The sequence below is a fragment of the Aspergillus vadensis genome (assembly GCF_003184925.1).
Source record: "Aspergillus vadensis CBS 113365 unplaced genomic scaffold BO88scaffold_1, whole genome shotgun sequence".
NCBI lineage: Eukaryota > Fungi > Ascomycota > Eurotiomycetes > Eurotiales > Aspergillaceae > Aspergillus > Aspergillus vadensis.
Window position 1 is genome coordinate 318378 of NW_020292039.1, and position 16578 is coordinate 334955.

At 50.6% G+C, this 16578-nt stretch overlaps 7 protein-coding genes across 7 annotated transcripts; 4 read left to right on the top strand and 3 right to left on the bottom strand.

Moving 5' to 3' along the window:
* Nucleotides 1-198: 198 nt before the first annotated feature.
* On the bottom strand, nt 199-1850 carry BO88DRAFT_399829 (anthranilate phosphoribosyltransferase). The gene is made up of 3 exons (XM_025705413.1): nt 1814-1850; nt 1405-1736; nt 199-1339 (listed from the first exon to the last, which is right to left on the bottom strand). Exons 2-3 carry the CDS (start codon nt 1729-1731, stop codon nt 380-382), a joined length of 1287 nt encoding a protein of 428 aa, XP_025567933.1. The 5' UTR covers nt 1732-1736; nt 1814-1850; the 3' UTR covers nt 199-379.
* Nucleotides 1851-1987: 137 nt separating this feature from the next.
* Nucleotides 1988-3377, top strand: BO88DRAFT_399830 (mitochondrial 54S ribosomal protein uL10m). Its single transcript, XM_025705414.1, has one exon. It carries the CDS (start codon nt 2129-2131, stop codon nt 3188-3190), a length of 1062 nt encoding a protein of 353 aa, XP_025567934.1. The 5' UTR covers nt 1988-2128; the 3' UTR covers nt 3191-3377.
* A 4-nt stretch (nt 3378-3381) lies between these two features.
* BO88DRAFT_3759 (phosphatidylinositol-specific phospholipase C) lies at nt 3382-5304 on the bottom strand. The gene has a single exon (XM_025704353.1). It carries the CDS (start codon nt 5100-5102, stop codon nt 3573-3575), a length of 1530 nt encoding a protein of 509 aa, XP_025567935.1. The 5' UTR covers nt 5103-5304; the 3' UTR covers nt 3382-3572.
* Nucleotides 5305-6995: 1691 nt separating this feature from the next.
* BO88DRAFT_354141 (uncharacterized protein) lies at nt 6996-9954 on the top strand (the record flags this gene model as incomplete). The annotated part of the gene is made up of 2 exons (XM_025703665.1): nt 6996-8971; nt 9021-9954. 2 exons carry the CDS (start codon nt 6996-6998, stop codon nt 9751-9753), a joined length of 2709 nt encoding a protein of 902 aa, XP_025567936.1. The 3' UTR covers nt 9754-9954.
* A 1099-nt stretch (nt 9955-11053) lies between these two features.
* On the bottom strand, nt 11054-11872 carry BO88DRAFT_327617 (gluconokinase; the record flags this gene model as incomplete). The annotated part of the gene is made up of 2 exons (XM_025702517.1): nt 11054-11506; nt 11594-11872. The coding sequence occupies 2 exons, from the start codon at nt 11870-11872 to the stop codon at nt 11054-11056; spliced, it is 732 nt and encodes a 243-aa protein (XP_025567937.1).
* A 962-nt stretch (nt 11873-12834) lies between these two features.
* Nucleotides 12835-13521, top strand: BO88DRAFT_3779 (uncharacterized protein). Its single transcript, XM_025704420.1, has 2 exons — nt 12835-13105; nt 13247-13521. Exons 1-2 carry the CDS (start codon nt 12909-12911, stop codon nt 13464-13466), a joined length of 417 nt encoding a protein of 138 aa, XP_025567938.1. The 5' UTR covers nt 12835-12908; the 3' UTR covers nt 13467-13521.
* A 649-nt stretch (nt 13522-14170) lies between these two features.
* BO88DRAFT_399832 (vacuolar protein sorting-associated protein 26) lies at nt 14171-16566 on the top strand. The gene is made up of 5 exons (XM_025705415.1): nt 14171-14780; nt 14891-15363; nt 15426-15450; nt 15549-15665; nt 16114-16566. Exons 1-5 carry the CDS (start codon nt 14561-14563, stop codon nt 16329-16331), a joined length of 1053 nt encoding a protein of 350 aa, XP_025567939.1. The 5' UTR covers nt 14171-14560; the 3' UTR covers nt 16332-16566.
* The last annotated feature ends 12 nt before the right edge of the window (nt 16567-16578 follow it).

The following is a 16578-nucleotide window of genomic DNA, read 5'->3' on the forward strand; positions in this document are numbered from 1 at the left end:
GTTGTTATGTATTTCTTTGTGAAAGTTATTTGTCTTGGTGAGGGTTGGATGTTGGTGTGAGTGGGAGGTGGGGGGAAGATGGGCAAGTGGGATTATTGTCGAGTGAAGATAAGTGATGATGGGATTTTGTGCGGAAATACCCTTCCTCTTGAATCCAGGCAGTTAATTCAGCTATGTTCATGGATCATTACTTGGGTTTTGAGTGTCTTGAACAGTATTCGTTTCGATGGTTACGGTATCATAAACTATTCACTACTACCCAAAAAATTATAGCCATACTGTTGTTCGAAGAACAAGTTGGCCTATACTTTTTAGCCACAGAAAAACCCGAGAGTCAGAAGAGAATGAGTGGTTAGAGAAATGGAAGCCGTTGATATCATTAAAGCCGGTTCGTGACTTCAATGAAGTGCTCAAACGACTTGAGAGCAGCGCCGCTCTCAACGGCCCAGCGAGCTCGGCGGACACCCTCCTTCCAGCGCCCGCCACCAGGGCCGCGCTCAGTGATGACCTGACCGTCATCGCCAGGCCCCATGTTGCTGGTGTCCGCATCACAGATACCCGACACCGTTAGGAGGGCAGCCACGTTCATGAGGACGAAGCTCAGGATGGGATCATCCCGGGACAACTCATTCCGCAGAATGCTCATCAGCTTGGCTGCGTTGTCCTTGGGCATCTTTCTGCCGCCAACGTCAGACAGCGGGTGAGTTGGCAGGCCAAAATCGGACGGGTGCAATTGGAACATTTCCATCTTGACCAAGGTGCGGGGGTGTTCCTCCTCATCGCACGAGCACTCATCCTCCTGGGACCCTTGGTACGCGGGGTTAGGATATTCCGTTAGTTGCCAGCAGTTTGTCTTTCCTGCGCAGCTGATCTCGTCCAGATCCTCCTCACCGCAAACAACAAGCGCCTTCTTGCATCCGTTCTGTCGCAATGCCTCCACAAACACAGGACCCAAGCTCTGGTAGGCCACACCAACAACACGCGCCTCGATAGCCCAGTCGACTGGGTTGGCAAGGGGTCCCATCAAGTTGAAGATTGTCCGAAGTCCAAGCCCACGCCGGACAGGGTCGGCGTACATCATGCCGAAGTGGAAGTTGGGAGCAAACAGGAAGGAGTAGTTGGTCTCCGCATAGACCTGGGGAAGGTTGTCGGCGTTAACTGCGCCGATCTTCGGGGGCACAGGAGTAATGGCGTTCAGGACGTCGGCAGATCCGGAGAAAGAGGTCTGGGCCCGGTTGCCATGTTTGGCGGTCATGAGGAGAGGGGAGGCAATGATCGAAGAGGTTGTGGAAATGTTGAAGGTAGAATGCATGTCTCCACCGGTACCAACGATATCGCACTAGAAGCAACGTAGACGTCAGCCGTATGATCCAATTGAGGTACAATATAACCAGCATCGCTCACCAGACCACCCCTGTAGTTGCCCTCTTTCTTTCCCCGCGACTTGATAGCAGCCTTCAGAGTAGGCCGGTCGACCTGGCGAGCAGCCTCGCGCATGCGATGCGAGCACTTGGCAATGACTTCAGCATCGCGATCCAATCCCGTAGAATGCAAAAGCGTGAGCAGCGCTGCGGTCTGAATATGCGATATCCCGTCTTCAAAAATCAGGGCGAATGCTGAGGCAATTTCCGAAGCTTCGACCCGGCGTTCCGTAGCGGGGTAGGCGAGTCTCTTGAGGAGGGGTGAAATGGAGACATGTTGCGGTTTCTGGTCATGAATTGAGGCGGACATTTTGCCTTTGGTTTGAATGTTAGCAGGTAGAACGGAACAGCGCGCACGCTCCTATATAAGCAATGAGTCACAACTCACTCACCGAGCTTTGAAGCTTAGCTGCGTGAAAAGGAAGGAAGGTTCGGAGTTTGGTCGGATGCCCGCTGACCGCAGAACAAAGAGTCATCTTTGCGTCTGGCAGAATCCCACCGCCTGTCAGCCCGGCTAATCCACTTTAGGAAGTCAAGATTTCGTGCCATATTTTCGTCCAGCCGGACATCCTCCAGCACGCTGCTCTTGTCGCCGGCATCGCCAATTTCACGGTCTTGGAGGTTTTCGTCCGGCCCCTACTTCCTCGCGGTATTATTCCACGCCCAATTGATATCTCACCCCCGGAACACCTCTTCCCACCTCCACAATGCCGCCTCGCGTCCGCATCTCCAGCGGCCGCATCACTCAGTCGGTCCGCCGACAAAGGGTCGTTTACCAGCATGAACTCCCGATTGCTGCCAGATATGCCAGCACCGCAGCCACCGCGACAACCCCGGCCGCATCAATCGAGCAAATGACACACTCCCCCGCCCCTATCGCCCACTATCCTCCCACGCAGCCTCCCTCGCACCGCAACCCCGAATATCGCCGGTCCCAGCTCCTCCGGCAATACACCTCCATCATCCGCACCACGCCTCTCATGGTCTTCCTGCAGCACGACAACCTCCAATCGGTCGAGTGGGCCGCTATCCGCCGAGAGCTGAGCGCAGCCATGCAGAAGGTGGACGAGAAGATTGCCTCGGAGGGCCGGAAGGCCCCAGCACTGGCTCCGCACATCAAGGTCCAGATTGTCCAGACGCGCATTTTCGAAGTCGCCCTCCGCATCGTCGAATACTTCCGTCCTAAGCAGACCACCCCGGTCCCCAGAGCCGTCGACCCTGCCACGCAAACATCGGCCGAAATCCCTCTTGCCGCTTCCCGGGATGACCCTACCCTCTCCCATGACCTCTCCCGCGCCGCTCATGATGCCGTCTTGTCCATGAAGGGCAAACATGAGCTGTCGGAGCTGCTGGTTGGTCCTGTGGCCGTCCTCACCATCCCCCATGTCTCCCCCGAACACTTGAAGGCCGCATTGCAGGTCCTGGCCCCTAAGTCGATCGGTCTTCCTCTGCCTACCCGGAAGGCTAACCCGGGCTGGCATGAGTTCCCCGTTCAGAACGGTCTGAACAAGTTGTCTTTGATTGCTGCTCGTATGGATGGACAGGTCTTCGATGTTGAGCAGTCCAAGTGGGTCACCAGTATCGAGGGCGGTATGGACGGCCTGCGGTCACAGCTCGTTATGGCTCTGCAGAGCATGGGATCCAGCATCACGAATGCTTTGGAGGGCGCTGGAAAGAGCCTTTACTTTACGCTTGAGAGCAGAAAGCAGGATATGGAGCCGAAGGATGAGAAGGCGTCCGAAGATGAGAACAAGGGTGATTCTGCTTGAACTGCCTAAGGCTGTTGAATTCTTCTGCCTGGCTTGCCATGTATAATAAAATGTCGCGTGTATTTTTCTTTCCTTTTGGTTCCATTTTTACCCTTCAAGACCATGATTGTTTTAGCACATGAAGTTTCATTAGAACCGGAGTCATAGTTCTAGGTTACAAATACATACATACTCCTTTTTGGCTGTGTTCTCCGCTTGTATACCGTGTATCGTGACCTACGTTGAATACGGCTATTATTATGTTGATACCTATCTCACGTATCCCTCTTGTTGAGTCGTTCACTGACACCCGGTGCGGTTCTTTTGATAATCCACTGGAAGAGACTCGGGGCGGTATTGAAGCGCAACCGGCAGTCCTTCCTTTCATTCCCAGCCAGCCCTCTTATTTGTTGCCATTGCTCTGCTCTGCATGCATCAACTGCCTGTGTAGCAGCCGAGAATTCATACCCACAATGCATCGTACCAGATCCCAATCACCATCCAAGCCTACCCAGTCCGTAACAAGGACACCAGTAGACCAGTCACCATCACCCTCTCCGTGCTTCCTGCACAGATACTCAACAGTCGCGGGGTTCAGCTTAGCAGCAATCTTCTCGGGCCAAGTTCCGACCTTCCAGAAATTGCTGGCGCTCAGGAAGTTGATGTAGAACGGATGGGCTCGCGTAGCCAAGGGCCCTGGAAGCACCCCAAACGGGTACTGAGTCTTGCTTGCGCGTCCGCACTGCTCTGTCACGTATTCGATCTTCTTATCGATGTTCGTGGTCTCGAGGACCTCGTAGAAATCTTGGATGCAAAGCTGTCCACTGGGACAGGTGGCACTGGCGCAGTTATCGGCCCAGCCGCTGGCGTTGATACCCCAGCCTTTGCCATCATGGATGTCTTTCAGGTGTTCGAAAATTTCAAATCGACGGACTAGGACAATCTTTCCACGTACTTCGCCTAGGGTGGGGATCTTTGGTTCCGTGTACCATCTGCTCCCTGGGCGGGCGTAGTGGTCGTTGACGATTCTACTTAGCTGTTCGTCGGTGTGGTTTCCAGGGCCTTCACGTTTGAGAGAGATGATGAGCGTTTCAGTGGGGTTTGCCTCTAGGAAGTCGTTCACTTCGTGCATCAAATCCCGGAAGTATTTGTTGCCGGTTAAGGAGATGGGGAAGACGCTGTGTACGAGAATAAGCTCCTCTTTAGACGTATCTTCCGGGTATTGAGGCTGCACACGGATATCGAAGAATCGCACCCCGTTCCTGAGCTGTTCCCTGGGACTGACCGCTTGGCAACGAACGGATGGTGCTGCTACATGGCAGGTTGGGGAGTTGTGTGTGCCTGGAATTGAAAGAGAGGAGAGTAAGGTGTCATCCTTCAGTTCGCCCATCCAGGCATTCAGATTGGCAGAGGAAAAGATGGTGAGATGGGAAGCGGCCGTGATGTAGATCCCCGTGAGCTTGAACTTGGGGTTGTCACATAGTGCCTTCATGGTGGCAGTCTCAGTGGTGGGCACTGGGGTCTGGATTTGATGCCGTTCTCCTTCCACCTCAAAGATCCAGCGCAAACGTTCCTTCTCGGACTCGATGAACGAGCGAAGCTCTGTCTGGACTGACTCGAAGGGCGCGACATGAATGTCAACATCTTTCTCTGCAAAAGGCTTCGTATCGTCGTTCACAGCAGCAACTGGGGCGTTTGCACGGGTCGTATTGGTCAAGACCCGTGTGAAATTCTTCGCAAAAGTTTGAACCCCAAGCGATCTATCGGGGGCACGGAAGCGCTCAATGCGCTTCAATGTGATGGGCGTAGAGGTGACATTGCGAATAGTAAGATGTTCGGCCGCCATCTTCTTGGATCTTTTATTATTTACTCGCTCCGGTGTTGCGTTGTTCTGCGGGTCGTGTCTCCGTGGACGGCGTAGTGAACACGGCATTTAGGACAGATCTCCGACGGACGGGACCGACAATCTAGACTTTATATTTAGCAGGCTGGCAAAGGGGAGCTGATCCCAAGGAAAAGGCTGAAGTATCAGCCTGTCAGGGTTAGATTAAGGGCCGTAATTGGTCTGTTTGGGCTGGGGGTGCCTGGTTGCAATGGGGATACTTTGGAACACTAAAAAGACCCCCGATAGGGATTGAACCAATAAAGGCCGGCACCCACTGCCCATACTGGCCCCAGGATCACCTGCCGAGGCGGAACACCGGAGCCCTGGAAAGTTTGCTACGCAGACGCGAACCAGCTCAATGGTCTGCACAAGCAAGCGCATTGGACTGTCTGGAGTTAGCAAGTCAGCCCGTAAGCCAATGTTTGCTATTTTGGGCCCCGCCGTCGCTGAGGGCGTGCTTGAAGCGGTTAATAATGATCAGCCCTGCGTCGTAAGGCTCTCCGTAATCCAGATCCACCACCCGCATACAACATCCCGCGGCTGACAATCGAGAAGGACAATATGAGCCGGCAGTTGGTTTCATCATCTTCGTAGCAAGTTACCCTTTGGATTGGATTACTTTAAACCTGTCTGTGAGCCAGAGGGGAAACATTCGAAGCTTGGTTCAATCAGAACAGTCTGTATGCTGTCATGGTGGGTAGAGCAGCAATATATCTCTATGAGTGATATCCTTCTGGAGGCGAAGACAAGGACATCTTTTCTCGAATTATTAGCCACCTCGCTGTTATCTTTGGAGTCCAATTCAGTCAGATTGGGGGAATGAAGAGGATGTGAATTCGATGCTCCTCTGTGGACTGGTATAGATCGGCCCGCACGTGCCATGTTCGATGGCGGAATAACTCACAGCCCGAATTGCGGGCGGAAAGTGGGAATGTGGAGTACTAACATCGCATAGTGATTTATAATAATATGTTGTTATAGTATCTTTGTGGATTATTTCAGATGAAATACTATGCTCTTCCGCACTCATTTATGTCGTTGAGATTTTGGGCTAGTACCCAGATGGCTATAGATATCCGGCGCTTAAGCAGAAGCGCTTGTTCCAATGTATTTAGTAGTTATAGTACTGCTATTGTTCAGTTTCTGTTCAGTTTCTGTTTCACAGTCAGAAATATCAGACAATCATATTCGAAGATAACGCTGGAATTGATTGTTATTATTACAGAACCGAAGCTTTCTCTACGCTCCCTCAAACGGGCAGGCGAGTACTAGATTACTACTGGCTGTTGGGTGTCTCCGTTTGCTAAGAACTATAAACTAAGGTAAGCTCCGAAGGTGTTTCCGAGGCATCGGGAGCTTCCACGGTAGATGCCTATCTCACATTGCTGCCTCCTCCCTTCAATGGATTGTCGTATTCTATTCCTTCCTTCGCAAAAAGACCGAAATCAATCTCAGCCAAGCATCAGCATAAATTACCGTAGATCTGCGTTTTTACAGTGTCTCATCTAGGCGCGCGCGTATTGAAGTGAATGAATTAGGGTGGCTTCCAAAACGGGCTGCTGTCTGCATGTACTTAAATGTAGTTGGCTTCCCACTCTCACCCCGCCTGTTCCCTTTCAATACCTTTCAACCTTCTGCTCTCTTAAACTAAACCTTCTCACCCGTATCTTCTCCAACTCTCAGTCGATTTTCACTTTTCATCTCATGGTCTGTGAAGCAACCACCTAGCTACTATGGGAACCAGGGGCCTCGTTTTTATCCGCTGCCGTGGTAGATACTTCGTCTATTACAATCAATTCGACAGTTATCCGGAGGGATTAGGCGACGCCATCTTGAATGACATACCTGAAGACCCGGAGAAATATCAAGGCGAGTCCATATTTCTTCGCCTACATAACAGCATGCGACGTAACTAACAGCCAGTCAGAATGGCTCCATTATATGCGAAAGGTCTATGCTCAGCTCGTTCACCAGTTTGAGACACAAACTCTTCCGGTCAAGGTTCAAAGCACCCGAGAAGAGTACTCGAGCGTGGCTCTGAAAGAGCGCTACGCAAAGAGCTTCTGGGCCATCGATGATCGACTGCAACTACCCCCACTACAAACAGTCGTTCCGGAGCTAATGAATGCATGGAACATTGAATGGACCTACACCCTTGATTTAGATCGGGAGGTATTGACGGTTGACAACTCCCTTCATCTCTACCTAGCCAGACTTCCCCGTGCTGGGGGTTGGATTAAGTATCTTGGACTAGATGGCAGAGGCCGTCGGGCAGCTGATCGGTGCACACCTGAAGGGGTTGTCGCCAATTTTGGCTGGAAGCCGGAGGTAGATTGTGCCTCCAGAGATAGGTATAGCCACTTGGACATTCAGGTCGCTCCACTGGAAACATTCTACGACCAAGGAGACATCATTGAGGCACGCGAGTCATTACTGGCTGCCATCTTTAAGCGCATGCACCAGAGGTATCGACCTGTCCTGGATGCCTGTCTTCCAGAGTGGGATCCCAGTTGTTTCTCGTTCAGGGAGATAGCCTTTGCCATACTGTCCATTGCTGCTGGTGAAATAACACTTGAGTGCGCTAGCAGCCTGGACCAAAACCACCAGACAGAAGGCTACTACCTGGCTCGACAGGATGTTTCCCCCGAACTGACTGCGCCCGGCTATCTACCAACCGTTCTTCCACATTTCCTACACGAGTCTCACATCCCGGGTACTCAGTCTGGCTCAGCACCCAGTAGCAAAATATACTGGCTCAGAAATGTCCTTGTGTGCTTGGTGACTAGACTGGATCTGGTCGAGGTCGAGGAGGCATCCGTTACCGAAGTTGTGGAAGCTGGCCTCAAGCAGGGACTAAAAGAGTTCCATGCCATGGTATTCTCTATCTTAGATGTGGTGCTGCTTCGTGTCCAAAAGTTCTCAGATGGAACCGTACATGTTAGCAGGTCTCCTCTTACCGCACTGATACAGTTTGATGATAATAACTCAAAATTTGCGAATGGCCCTCGGACAAGGGTGTTTTCTCCTACCCCTGTGCAGGAAAATACATGCACGGCCGAGGAACCCATGAATGACTTTGAGAACCTAGAGTTGGCCAGTTCGTATGATTCAGAAAGGTCTAGACGAGAACAAATCGCTGGCCCTAGCCACGAGGAAGTCTCTGATGCAGAAGATGTGGCCGCCTCTGTTCGGGAGCCCCGATTTTTGAGTTCAGAGCCTGTGGAATCACTTCTGCCAGTACATGAAGCCCCTATCGCTGATGATGATCATGGTATCAGCCCGGTCTATTTACCGGTCGTCGATGACGGAAGCGAAGATGCTGCTAGTTCCGAGCTACAAGAGGGGTCTCAGCTTGAATACCCAGCAAGCGGCTCAGATATTTCGAACGATATAGAATATGATGACGATGACGGAGAATCTGCTAGTTACAGTTCAAGGAATAAGACGCACGCCGATGTTTTTCTCACGGTCTTACGTTTCTTTGACGCAGCTACTTATCATAACCTGAAGCATGCAAAGTCGCGCGTGTTCCCCAATGAAATACTTGGAGCCATCATGAAGTTCTCCGATACGCAGACCTATCGCGCGCTTGGTGAAGTGTCATCTTACTGCCGAAGAACCGGCAACCGTGAGTTTCGCTTGAATGATGACTATGCTGTTGTGGGTTTTGACAGTGCCGAACAAAGTCTCATCTTGGAAGATCTGCACTCGGGGAAGAGGAGCAATTCCCAAGTAAGGCATTCCAATGAAGATTCGTGGTTCCCTGTTACCCTCAAAGACGATGAGATAAAGTTGAATCCTGTGATCGGAATAGCCGATCGCACTAGACAAAGTATTCTGGATTCTGTGGGCATGGTATTCTCGGAGGTGATCCACAGACGTTCTCCTTATACGAAGCAGATAGACATGCCCGAACAGTAAGTCTTGATGGCCAATTGGGTTATGGGTATCTAACCTCCTCTTCAGGATGTACTATGACTATTATGGCGGCAGTCAGATCCAAGAACCCGAGCTCCTATTCAAGATCGAAGAACACACATATGTCGGGTCTGTCGAAGATGGCTGGGGCAGGTATCTTGCGCGCAACTACCAGCTCAACAGTGGTTTGGATAATCCGGACTATTTGATCGTTCATATTCGTGGCCCGACATTCCGTTGCCTTCTACCCCCTAGGTACCGTGAGCTCGTCATGGATATCACTCATTGCAATGGGTTGTATTGCGTTCTGCGCCACGTCCGTGACGAAAGTGCCGAGGAATGGGACCTGACGATGAAGCATACTCTGCGTCAGCTTCATCAACGAGAGAAATCGGAGAAATCGAACTATACTGTCTGTACCAGAGGACGACCTGTTGTGGTGGCCTTTACTACGAGGGTCAGACTATTTTATTATGTGCACCGGTGTGAAGATCCCATAGCCCTTGGAGCCGATGCTAGTTCTTTGTCTCGTGATATCGCTGCACGGTGTACGGATACAGATCCCAGTCAACGTCTCATTCCCCTTCTTCCTGGAGGTAAGACCATCGACTTGAAGAAAAGCGATGAGAGAAATGAATTTGAGAGCTGGATGAAGATCTTCTGCGGTAACATAGGAAAGTCGACTGAGTGGGATCCTTTCACGGAAAAACAGCAGCCTCTCATTCCCAACAAGAATGTGCCCAGAAGCCCTGTGCAGGACACAGACGAGCCTTTCTTGTGAAGAGGGAACAGAGGTATAGGCAATTGTGGGCAGCGATACATTAACAAGTAATGACAGTATATCCTACATCTTGAAGTGGCCTTGACTGTGTTTTCGATGCTGTGCCGGCTTGCATTCTTACCACATTCGTCTGCTTTCCTAGCTCAGAATACTTTATCAGAAGATACAGAGATATCAAGGATGGGTAGAATGCTATTTCAGAACCACTTGCCTAGTCCAAATCTTATCACGGTGGTATTTGCTGAGACTTGTGTTCTTTCTTAGATGACCCGCTTGCTTCCTTGTTTCTTACATTGATATGCACTAGCGATAAAGACAACAGAATGATACACACTCATAAGGACTTACGTCAATGTCATACTCATATAATGATCTTAACCAATACAGCGTATCCTCTATCATTCCACAACCAGTAAACCCACCGATGACATCTTAGGAGCACTCTCTAAATAACACCTCGGGCAGCTACTATGTAAGAGTGCAATGTAGACTAAACCACCAACCGGAGCATGACGTAACATAGTAGTCAGTAGGGCCCTTCTTCTCATTCCTTCCCACACTGACTAGGCTAGTATTCAAACCAAGCCATGAATTCACATTCATATACCCGATCGAGCCGGCTTAGTTAAGATTGCTAGCTATGCAGGTGCTTCACCTTTTCCAAGCAAAGAATATCGCCCCGAACGCCTACAAAACCCCTCAAACTCGCAATCATCCCAAAGCAACGCACGCCACGACGTAGAAAAGTCAGTCGTTGTTTTAGCTAAACACAAACCAAAACACATCAAAAAGTAATGTGAAGTGTAGACATCCAAGGAAGATACAGTCGAGTGTCGCAGCCGGCTGGCCCGCTGCCTTGCCTGCAGCATGAACTCGGCGAACTTACTAGGCTAGTAGCTAAAGCCCGTCCAGTCCGACTCCAGCTATATCATGTCAATATATTGTTATAAGTATTCGTCCACTCTTATTTATATCCAAGGCAGGAGTGCATATTGCTATGAACTAAGAAAAGTGTGATCTTTGTGACATTTCTAAACATAGTCGTATGTAAATAAGACATAGGATAGGGAGGTAGGTAGGTAGGTATCAATCAACAAACCCGAACAAAAACTGAAAGATGCAACAATCCAAAGTTTAGACTCCCATGTCAGAATCAATGAAAAGACAGCTCAGGCCCAAAAATGCATGTGAGAATGCAATATCATACCCAACTCCATACACAAAACCCCATAAAGGTCAAATAAATCCATCATGCAACCAGACACAACATACACATCCAGCCCAATTCACAGGTGGTCAATCAGCGATACCTGGCCAACGTATCCCTCACCAACTCCAACACCTCCGTCTGGACCTCCGCCTGCGAAGCCCGCACATCCACCGTAAGGGCATCCCACTCGCCCTTGGGCTCCTCGAGATCCTGCAACTGCGACTGCACCATACTACTCTTCATATAATGGGCCTGTCGATTCATGACTCTCTGCAACAACATGGTCTCATCCAACTTGAGATAGATGAAATGGATCTGTACCGAGGGGGATCCGTACGCCGCGACGCGCATCACGTCCCGGTATTTCTGCTTCAGGGCTGAACAAGCAACCACTACGCCGGAGGGTGGGTGGAAGTTGTTAGTTTCGGAGGGGGATAGCGCCTCGATGGCGGCTTGGCGGAGGGAGATGAGCCAGTCCCATCTGTCGGCGTCGGTCAGGGGGATGCCGTTGGACATTTTTTCTTTGTTGTTGGGGGTGTGGAACTGTAGATTGGTTGGTTGGTTAGCTTTTGGGTGCGGTTGTGGTTGTGGTATGTTAGGTAGGGTTTGGTTTTGGTTGGTTGTACGTACATCATCACCCTCTAAGAAAGGAATGCTAAGTGCTTGTTGAATCCCCTTGCCTACTGTGCTTTTCCCGCATCCTGCTGGCCCCGTCACTACCCAGATGTGTTGGATTTGGTCTGCTGGCGGTGTTGTGGTGGTGGTGTTGCTGCCGGTGCTTCCCCACATGGAGTTGGCCACGGAGTTGGTCAATGGGCTTTTGCTGATGGGACCGCGTGTGGAATCTACTACTGCCGCTGCTGCGTTGGTCATGGTGGGTTGTTGGGGTCGTTCGCCGGCGGAGAGCATGGTGGTGATGTTGTTGGTGGAGTAAGTAGGAAGGGTTTTGAGAGGTGAGGGAGTTGAGAAGTTATGTATGACGTCCTTGCGAACCGTGGGATAAATAGGGTTGGTTGTATTTCAATTCAGTTTTATCCACCCGGGAGGAATAGTGGTGGGAAGTATAATATGTTGGATGAATGCGAATAGCCTATAGCGGCGCAAGTGGTCACCCGACGAGAAATGAGGAGAAAATTGCGGTAATTGAATGTAGTGGTGGTGGTGGTGGTGGTAGGTGAGGTGAGTGGTATGAATAGTATGGGGTAATGGAGTCTTCGGCAGTGACTTGGGGTATATAAGTAGTATAAAGGAAGGGGGAGAGAAGAGGAAGGGGAATTAGATCATAAAAAATAATAGATAGATAGATTTCAGGGCAGTTTATAACAAATCAATAAATCAATAAATCTCCTTCAAGTATGAAATGCAAGTGGGTCACCTTGTCGGGCACAGTAATCTCATTGGGACTGCCAATTTCTCATAAATCCTTCTCTTGATTTTCTTTGATTTTTCTCAACTCAAATATGAGACCCGGCTTTGAGTAATGAATTAATAGCAGGTTGGGGCCGGAAATTGCCAGAAGGGTTTCCACCGCATCGTCATGGGCTGGTGGTGAATACTAGTCGGGGACCGATCCAAACCACATCCGCCATCGAATCACAAAGCAGCCGAAAACTATTTGCAGGCGCAAAAGAAGTAGGGCATTCCGAGTGGGGGGGATATTGAGCAGCGAAACGGGCGAGTGGGGGAGACTCTCTCCAAGTCACTTTTCAGGAGTCCGGCGGTCTGGTCATTAGCGGGAGATCCGATCGGTAGCAAAACAAATCTCCTCGTATTGTCGCATACACACCTCCATACAAGCCTGAGAGAATGAATGAAAAGTACGCGCGCATTCCCTTCCCCCCCCCCCCTTATTGCCTCATTTACTCTTCAGCAGCAGGAACAGGGGAATTTTGCCCGGTAAGGAACCAGTCAGCTCAGCGAAACCATCATATCCCTGTGTCATCCAATGAAATGTTGCTGGCTGACTTTGTCCGGTCTTCCCGCCATGATGTCACTGGGTCTGCTGCAACCGGGGATTCGGAACCGTAATTTCGTACGTCTGTTTCTGGTTTCTGACGGTACCGGGACGGGTAATGGCTCGAACCCCCACGCTATTCCTAACCCGGTATTGGGTCACCGTCCCCAAAAGGGTCGTTTTCCACGGTGCGCTTTCCAGGCCATATACTCTTGCTAACGGACCGTCTAGAGTGGTCCCGAGTACAAGAACAGGGACTTCAATGTCTACCCCGGTCCTTGCAGATAAGATAAAACAACGGTTAAAGGTTGAAGTGACTTAGTCTACAGGATCATTTCCCGCGCCAAGCTCAACTTTTCATCCTTTCTCATCCGACTGGAGAACAAAGAACCTTCAACCTGCCGATGTTCGTTCCCGTGGCCTCCACGGCAATCAAGCCTGCCTAGTCTGGCCCAACTTGGCCAGACGACAGGTCAAATCAAGGTCTTCAACAACTCACGGGTGTTACTTTCGCTGGAACTTTGCTGCCTCTCTGTGTTACCATGCTAGCCATGGACTGAGAAAAACCAAAAATAAGCTGCGGAAGACCGCCATTCCTCCCAGGAACCAGTCAGAACCCATGCGGACATATCTGGCACCCGCTGATTGATCCTGCATACTCAACGCTTGGGACTGTGGCGTGCAGATGGATGGCCGCGGCTCAGTCTGGGGAAACTCTGATTGCTGGCATGCGAGTCAATAATGCAGATGTCGAATTTCCCCGACGAACTTCCTTCCTTGGGAGGAATCAGGCAGTCTTGCTGCCAGCACGACGTGCAGTACAACCTAGATACTCTACTTGGTACATCCAACAACACGGAAACATGTTTCCAGCAATGCCAATTAAGGTTACGGGCCCGCGGCTCTTTGCATATTCCTACCAATAGACAAGTCTTTCTCTTGACTGGGTGCCCGATGACTGCCTGTCTGAGACTGTGATCAAGCATAAAAAGCAGTCTGCATGCGCACAGAGGTGTAACAACGCTGGGCAGATGATGCGGTTACCCCTCCTGACCGACAGGATTTAGATGGACGTTCAATCAAAGCCCACGGGTTTAGCATGCGCTGTCGTCCGGCAAATTCTCGTAGTGTCATCGTAGGATCGGTCATATGCTGCACGACCCTTCATGGCGGACAAACTTGCCTCGATCACGAATGGTAAATTTCTCCGTCTGTGCCATGTCAATCGTATCATGGATCGTAGGGGCATACAGTGTTCTTCTAATTTGACATATCCGGCTCTCCCTTACCTAACAGATATGGCAGTTCTGTCGCGATCAATCTCTGCATAATAAACTCTCCAGCTTTTCTATTCATGAAAGGCCCCTAAGAGCAGAGCTTTCCCTTCTAATGAGCGACTACTATGGCATTTATGTGGTGATGATGGTATAGTCGCGGATGACATAGTACTGCTTACCTAAGCAATGATATGCCAGGTTGCCCACCGCCAGGCAGTTGGGATGCCGCCAAACCAGATGAAGCTGAGTGCGACATGGCCATTGTGTGATATCGCATTCCATAGGCCGATTCACCAAGTACACTACGCTCGTTCCAGCTGATTGACCTTATTTTATCTTCCTTCGCCCTCGAACTCCTCGCCTACGATGACCTCCCTCTTCTTCTCCACTCCCGTCGATATCGATGTGGTCCTCGAAGACAGCGATGAGCGTCAGACGGTTGATGTCAAGCTCGACAAGGGCCGTCGCGAAAGGGTCCCCCTCTACATGGATGGAGAGTCTGTCAAGGGTGCTGTGACGGTCAGACCTAAGGATGGAAAGCGCTTGGAACATACGGGCATCAAAGTGCAATTCATTGGCACGATCGGTATGGAACAATGGCTCTGATGAGGGGGCGGGCATGCCTCATCATCATCCCCATTCCACAGTTGCTCTAAGGCTTCAAGTCTCGATGCTAACATGGAATTGCTTGTCCAGAAATGTTCTACGACCGTGGTAACCATTACGAATTCCTATCGCTGGTACAGGAGCTCGCGGCTCCCGGAGAACTGCAGCACCCCCAGACCTTCCCGTTCAATTTCAAGAATATCGAGAAGCAATACGAATCATACAACGGTATCAATGTTAAGCTACGATACTTCGTCCGCGTGACAGTATCCCGGCGCATGGCGGACGTGATTCGGGAGAAGGACCTCTGGGTCTACTCCTATCGCATGCCCCCCGAGACCAACAGCCCCATCAAGATGGATGTCGGTATCGAAGACTGCCTGCACATTGAGTTCGAATACTCCAAATCCAAGTACCACCTCAAGGATGTCATCGTAGGACGCATCTACTTCCTGCTCGTGCGCTTGAAAATCAAACACATGGAGCTATCCATCATCCGTCGTGAGACGACCGGATCTCCGCCAAACCAGTATAACGAGAGCGAGACGCTCGTGCGCTTCGAGGTAAGTCTGCATACAACTAGAATGGCTGCATGAGGTCCAAAGCACTAACTGGCTGCACGCAGATCATGGATGGATCACCTTCCCGAGGTAAGTCGGTGGCTCGGACTCACCTGGCTCTCAGACATCGCAACACGTCACACTTGCGGTATTATCACAACGGAACATCTCTCCTGACCTGTTTCTAGGTGAAACCATCCCCATCCGTCTATTCCTTGGAGGATTCGACCTTACCCCGACATTCCGCGACGTGAACAAGAAGTATTCGACACGCTACTACCTCAGCCTGGTACTTATCGACGAAGGTACGTGATACTGCATCCATCTGCGTTTCATTTGCGTTTTAGCCTTGTTTGGCGACTGCCGTTCATGAATCCCGTCTGGCGTGGGATAACCACATCGGCCATCCCACGCATGTGAGACCAGGCTTTGGGTTGCAAAGGCGTGGTGGTGGCTAGCTAGCCGGCCCACTTCCTCCATACCATTATCCATCCCACGGCATCCCACCACCCAGGTCAATAGCCGGTCGGCTATTGATACCCTTAATCGGGCCGAAATGCTGCGATCTGGCCAGTGGCCACAGTTGGGGTGTTTCCCCCCGTGACTAACCCCCACGCTAAACCTCAAACTATTCTGGTCTCGCGTGGTAGCCCCACCGGCCCCAGTTCCCTCCCGTTTTTCCTTGCGTTCCGGAAGTTTCGATCGTCACATTCAAACACCCATCGTACTAACACCCCCGATCTATCTATACAGACGCTCGCCGTTACTTCAAGCAATCCGAAATCGTCCTCTACCGTCAAGCTCCCGAGATTGCTATCACTCCTCAAATCGCCCAGCAGCAACAGATCCAACAACAGCAGCTCCTCCAACAGCAGCAGCAACAGCAACAGCTGCCCGCTGGTTCTGCGACCGCCGGCCCCGGACGAACTGACACCCAGCCTCAGTTCACTCAGCAAATCCCGGCGGCTTAATCCAATCTGTGTCCGCGTCTCATGCTGTAGCGAAATAGATCGTCTTTCGTTCATGGGCTGCTACTGATGTTCAGACTTCCGTTTGATGTTACCTAACCCTTACCCATTATACCCTTCTGTGTATTAAACCTATGTCTGGCTGTATTTCTCCCTGTGTTATGATGAAATCTCAGCAACATGAAATTTACTTTATGATCTGTTCCGTATTTGATCCTTTCTATTTGTAAATTTCGCGGTGATATAAGAA